This window comes from Dicentrarchus labrax, unplaced genomic scaffold (assembly GCF_905237075.1).
Source record: "Dicentrarchus labrax unplaced genomic scaffold, dlabrax2021, whole genome shotgun sequence".
Classification (NCBI taxonomy): Eukaryota; Metazoa; Chordata; class Actinopteri; family Moronidae; genus Dicentrarchus; species Dicentrarchus labrax.
Window position 1 is genome coordinate 9,455,102 of NW_026136708.1, and position 6,263 is coordinate 9,461,364.

Here is a 6,263-nt window from a genome sequence, read left to right on the forward strand (position 1 = left end):
AAGTTAATCATAGTGCAGAACAAAGGTCGGTATGTATGTATGGTAAGCATGTGGACTCTTCCTGAGAATATCTAAAAGCTGATAAGAGTATCAACCTCTAGTGAGAAAAAGGAAACACTGGTAAAATAACAGGTGTTAAAATCACAGCAGAACACAATAGTTACCAAGTAAAATTTTTTATTTTTGAATATGCAATAATTCTTGCAACATAAAAAACTGTGACAAATATATCACTGACTTCTTTCACATAGTAAAACCATTTTGACAAAACATCAAACATATCATATTGCAAATAACCTGAATTGTGTAAATACATGAATCTGAAACTAAAAGTAACTGTGGGGTTTCATAATTACCCTTTTGCTGTGGCTTTGGATGCATGCAAGTTACCAGTGTACAGGAAGAGGTTTTACAGTAATTCAGTGCCAAAAATTCCCCAAATCTGACCGTGGCGATAACTGCTGTGTGGATAAAATGTATTATCAAAGCTTCCTTCATATAACATTTTGACTAAACATGACTTTAAGCAAAGATAATTAAAAAGAGGAACATTAACAAAAGAGCACAATGATTCACTCCATTATTACACAACGAAACATACTTAATGTAGCATGCTTATGAACATACGATTATACCAAAGTGAAAGTATTTACTGTGCTTTAATCAGTAGCATCAGTAGCAAATAATGAAGTCTGACAACATAGGCAAGACGAGGAAGTATCCTGTCACGCCTCTGAACATCTCAAACAGAAAACAAAGGCACAGATAATATTGACACATGCTGCAGGTCAGGCAGCTTCATTATTTATAGTTTCTAGATTGAGTAGAAAAAGTGCTGTAGTTTTTACTTCATCATGGAATCACAAAAATGCACATCTTGTCCTTGAACATCAGTATTTCCTTCATATATTCAGCAATGGGGCATTATTACAAAAAGTTTGCTCTAGTCACTGACTGATAAAATGAGGAATAATAACATTATGATTCAGCCACCAGCATACCAATAAATACTGTCTCAACAAAAACAGTTTAAGTACTTCACCTGGAACTAAAACAGGAACAGACTAGACCAAAACCAAAACTACCCACAACTACTGCAACTATCAACTAAACAGATATTTTTTTTGGTAAAGTAGAAGACAACACCAACGTAAAGTTTCTTTATAGGACTTTTTAACTACTACCAAATCTCCAGAACTCACTAAGATCACAATCACAAAGATTGTGCAATCTGTCCACAATCTAATCTGGTATGTTGATGATAGTTCTGGGAAATTAAACCGGAGCAGTTCATTGGTGCTTTGTTGGCTTGAGACATGAAGCATTTAGTGACCATGGAGTAATATGGTTTACATTTTTATCACACAGCGTTTAATCAGGAAGAATCCTTTATCACAGGTTATCTATTACAAGAAGTCTGACTTCATGTCAAGCATAATACAATGATTAGACTGAGTTAATCAGATACATCATAAATCATGATAATAATGATAAAGCAGCAACATTCGTGTGTATAAAAAACCCTACTACAGTACTAAGTGCTCCTTCGAATTTAATATTATCACGTGTATTTTAAATAAAACTGATTTCGTACAAAAATATTTCCATGATTCTATGTGCAGAAGAAGAAAATTTTTCTGTAATAATGGGGTGAATATATTGATGAATATCATCTACTGGTCCATTGAGATTACCAAGTTCCATTTGGTCAAAATATCATCCACCTCCCACCCTCTTTCCCCACTTCTCTCCATCTCTTTCTGTGCCTCTGCCACTTCCTCGGACCCTTGTCTGACATACACGTTTTCCAGCTTCAACTCTCCCTTCGTAGCATTCACTTCCTCCTCCTCCTCCTCTCCACCCATCCTGTTCTCCCTCCCTTTCTCGTCCTGCATCAACCCTTCCTCCCCGCTGAACTCAATCCCCATCTCTGGCAACACTAGTTGCCTGGTCTCGGGATCCCAATCAATACAAAGAGTTCCCTCCTCTTCCTCCTCCTCCTCCTCCTCGTCCTCTGTTCTGACCACTGTAGCCAATCTCAGAACACCATAGTCATCTGGTAAGACATCTGCCTGGTCAGCATGGGAAGTAGACATGCCTTTGATACTCTGAGAGGCATAAGCCGAAAGAAGAGGTGCTCCTTCGCTCTCGCTTTCTTCCTCCACACCTCCACCTATCTTTTCATCTCTTCTTGCTCTCAACTTTCCATCCATCTCTTCCTCCTTCTTTGTTTGTAGATTTAAAGGCACATGGAAGAGGCCAATTTGTGGGGTTTTGTTTATAAATAAACCAGGACACTCTCTACCCTGCTTCTCTCCATCCTCCTCTCCTTTGGTTGTTCCCTGAAGAGACAGTAATGGTGTCTGCGTGTGGGTGGGTGGAACAGAATTTACCTGTGAAAATGCATGCGCCTGTATAAGTGTGCTCATCTCTGTCGGCATGTGTGTTTGTGAGCATGTGTGGGTTGACTTCTGCGAAAGGTAGGACTTTGCACGAAGAGCGTGAACTCCAGTACGGTGACCATCCCCAACTCTCCAATCTTTCTTCTTGTGACTGTCTTCTGCTGCACCTTTCAGGTGTACACCTTTCAGATTATTCCCATCTTCCCCACCATCATGCCTCCTCTCCTCTCTTTCTTCCTCTTCTCCTCGGACACTGATTTTAGGAGCTACGCCAACAAACCCATAATCAACAGATTCATCATCCCAGGGGTCCTCAGGCTCTGGGGGTACTTCCCTCTGTGCCCTCTGTGGGGCATATGCTGGTGGTGGTTCTGCAAAGGGTCCATCGCGCTTTGGGCAATTACGGTCTGATACGCCACTTTCGAGATCTGATGACTGGATGATGGTGATGAGGGTGATGTTGAGATTCTCAGGGGGGGACATCAGAGGGGGCTGATGAAAAGAAGGTGGGTTCTGGAAGTTGAAGGAGTGTGGCATTAAAAGACTGACCTTTAGCTTTTGAAACCGTTTTGAAATAAACTTGACATGCTGAGAAGCCATGCAATAGTCATGTATTATTTATCACATATCAATTAGACAGTAAAATTGATATTGCAAAAAAATTTAAGATGCCATTTTGCAAATTTTAATTACATTAAGGACAAAATAAATAAAGGATAGACAGTAGAGCCATTGTGTGTAAAATGTGTGTGTTTGCATTACCAGTATATATGGGCTCTTCTCTTCTTTCCCCGTCAGGTAGTAATAGAGAACGTAGCCAACCACTAGCAGCATACACATGCACACAAGTGGAACAACAATACCCACAACCACCCTCCGTAGCTGGCCAATCACAGGGTCTGGAGGATAATGGGAAACAGGAACATGACACACACACTCACTTTTGTATAAAATCTAAAATGCTCTCACTAAGCTATTTTTCTTGATTGACACAGGAAATAAAAGACGTTTCAGGAACTAACATCAATCTGTCTTTCACTTGCGTATCAGGTTTAGTTACGTTCCTTTCTACCTGTCAATCAGAGAGGGGAAATATTCACTCTCTCACACTAACACACACGCAATGTGGTTGTACCTGGAGGCGTGGTTATGCAGTGCCATGCTGACGACTGACAATGGAGAGGGATTGAGATGAACCTTGCCAGGGCAGAGAAGCAGTACTCAGTATCGTATTCCATTAAGCGGTATTTGTATGGAACGGAGCCAATGGGGATATAGCTCTACAATACAAATACACACACACACACACGCACACACACACACACACACACAGATTAGTCAGTGTTATAGGAGAACTTAAGGTTTGCTTGATTTAACAGCCCATCTGTGCCGGGAGGGTGGGACAAGCTAGGACTTTCATATATTTTTACTCACCGTCTGGATGCGACGGGTATCGCGGATGGACAGGTTGTAAGTCATCTGGGAGTAGAGTGTTGCCATAGAAACCTTGGGGGTGTCATTGTTAGGCTGGTATATCATTGGTCCCCTCAGACTGATGATGGCACTGTTGTCCTCTAATTCTACGGAAACCAGTGGAGGGCCAAAAGTAGCTATGGAGATAGACAACAATATTTTGTTTTAGTAAATTTTAAGTATTTTAAGCCAAAATGTTAATTCTAAGTTATCAAAAAGTTAGGCCAAAAGGTGGTACTTTCTCTTAAAGATTAAAAGTCAACTGTCTTTTTGTCCACCCTTCACCTGTGTGTATTTCCCCTGTGTAGCTTTAACTTACTGTCCGAATGTGGATCGAATCTCTTGCGTGTAAAGGCCCATTTGGACGATGCTCTCCGACTCACAGCACGAACCCTGGCATGATAGCTGTGCTTCAGATCCCCTGTCTCATTGCTCAGATCGCACCATCTCCGCACTATATCTGTACACCGCTGCACCTCCCTCCAGCGCACCCGTTTTGTGCCCTCAACGCTGTCACCGTAGCTGGGAGAGACAAGAGTAGGCCCACACTGATCAGAGGATGACTGACACTCGGACAATAAGAACGGAGGGAGTGAACTTGAAAACATACTCCTCGCCTTGTTCAATTCCCCCTCAAGCAAGAAACTTAAACTTACATAGGCTGTTTCTTAGCTCTAGTTACATTTCTCTTTTGTTTCTTTTTGTCTGTAACTTCCTTTGAGACTTGCTGAAGAAAGGTGAATATATGCATTAAGTTCAACTTTAACTAGGTTAAGTCTAAGGTAGTAACAGTAGGACCAATGTGCTAAAAAAGAAAGAAAATATTTACAACTTAAAGACAATGACTTTGTTCCCAGGGACACTATAGTTAAAAGAACATACTTAATTCGCTTTTTATTTTAACTCTAAAATCTTTACTTACATGGCATACTGCACTGTAAAGTGTGTGTCATTCAGTGTGCCATTTCCTGGGAGCCATTGCAGTACATTCCTCAGATTCAGAGAGGAGAAGAAAACATTGACGGGGCTGGGAGGAGAGGAGGAGACTGAGGAGAACAAGAATAAAAAGTTGAAATTAAGAAAGATAAGTAACACAATACAAACTTGTGTTTCTCATTAGAATTTCAATCAGTTTTCTGGTTACATATTGCAATCTTCCTCTTATGGTTCCACAGTAGTTGTTAATACCTAACTTGCTGTGCTGTGGGATTGTCTGCTCATAAAATAATAAAAAGTAAACAGAGTAAATCATAATTTAACTCGTTTTAGTTCTCTATGTACAGTGTATACAGTAATGTTTGTTCAGCTATTTCTGCATGGGACACAAATAATGAAAGTAAGTGTAATCTGGTTTACCCAGCTTTGTAAGTTACAGACACGTGAACCTATGACAAATGGACTAATTTTCATGTATGTACACACCCAAATGACAGGGCTGTGACCCATTCTTGAGCCAATCTTACAAAGGCCTGCATAGTAACAGTTGCTATTTTGACACTTAAGTTTTTATTACTGTGTTATGCATACAACTACGGTCAGCCTGCATTGACCGACAGACACCATAAATTAATGTTTGCTATTGTTAACAATATTTGCATAATGATTCCAGCCCAGGTTGCAATGGGGATCATATTATAACAGCCTACTTTGGATACACATAATAAAAAAAACTGGACAAACAGAGCTCCTTTGGTTTGGATAAATATTAAATCAGATCTGCTCCATAGTGAGATTTAAATCAGTAAATGATTAAACGAATATGCTCAACATTTCTCTTGATGACATTTAAAATACTGTGTAGTCAACCTTGCAGTAAGAGTTTTTACTACACAGACAGAAGAACTCTATTAAAACAATAATACAAGCTTAATATAAAGTGAGCTTGTCATGGGAATAAGCCTAACGTTAAAATAAAAATATATAAGAGAAAGAACACAACAAAACAAAAACAAGTAGCCTATAATACTACTCGTCATGTTAGTTGAATGCAGTCATACCTGAGCAGTGCAGAGCCCCCAGGTACAGAAAGAGTAACTCTGTCCACATGTCTGTATGGAGGGCTCATGTTTTCACAACATTTTCGGCAGCTTCTCGGCTCCCCCACCGGCTTGTCTGCTGCTCGGACAGTAGCTGTCGGCACGCCACACGATGAAAAACCATCAGCTAAAACAAACAGAAATTAAAAACACAAACAAACTGCAGATTGTGTCGGAGTTCTTGAGTATCAGCCTCCTATAACCGGTACCTCTGCGATTTACAGTGAGTAAAACAGACCCTACGACAGGTTTCCGTGAATGAGGAAGGAATGTGACCTCACTTGTTTGTGCACTTTACACCAGAGCAGCTGTGTGTGTGTGTGTGTGTGTGTGTGTGTTTGTGTGTGTGTGT

The 6,263-nt window shown here is 40.3% G+C and overlaps 1 protein-coding gene across 1 annotated transcript; it reads right to left on the reverse strand.

Annotated features, from left to right (window-relative positions):
- Window positions 1-160: 160 nt before the first annotated feature.
- Window positions 161-6,186, reverse strand: il20ra (interleukin 20 receptor, alpha). Its single transcript, XM_051408582.1, has 7 exons — window positions 5,873-6,186; window positions 4,798-4,921; window positions 4,195-4,397; window positions 3,837-4,012; window positions 3,538-3,682; window positions 3,165-3,301; window positions 161-2,915 (listed from the first exon to the last, which is right to left on the reverse strand). The coding sequence occupies exons 1-7, from the start codon at window positions 5,919-5,921 to the stop codon at window positions 1,674-1,676; spliced, it is 2,076 nt and encodes a 691-aa protein (XP_051264542.1). The 5' UTR covers window positions 5,922-6,186; the 3' UTR covers window positions 161-1,673.
- Window positions 6,187-6,263: the final 77 nt, after the last annotated feature.

Coding starts and splice junctions, on each gene's coding strand:
- il20ra (XM_051408582.1), bottom strand. CDS start 5,921: ATGTGGACAGAGTTACTCTTTCTGTACCTGGGGGCTCTGCACTGCTCA. Junction 4,922..5,872: donor GGGGGCTCTGCACTGCTCAG/GTATGACTGCAT, acceptor TGTTCTCCTCAG/TCTCCTCCTCTCCTCCCAGC. Junction 3,302..3,537: donor CTGCATAACCACGCCTCCAG/GTACAACCACAT, acceptor ATTATCCTCCAG/ACCCTGTGATTGGCCAGCTA.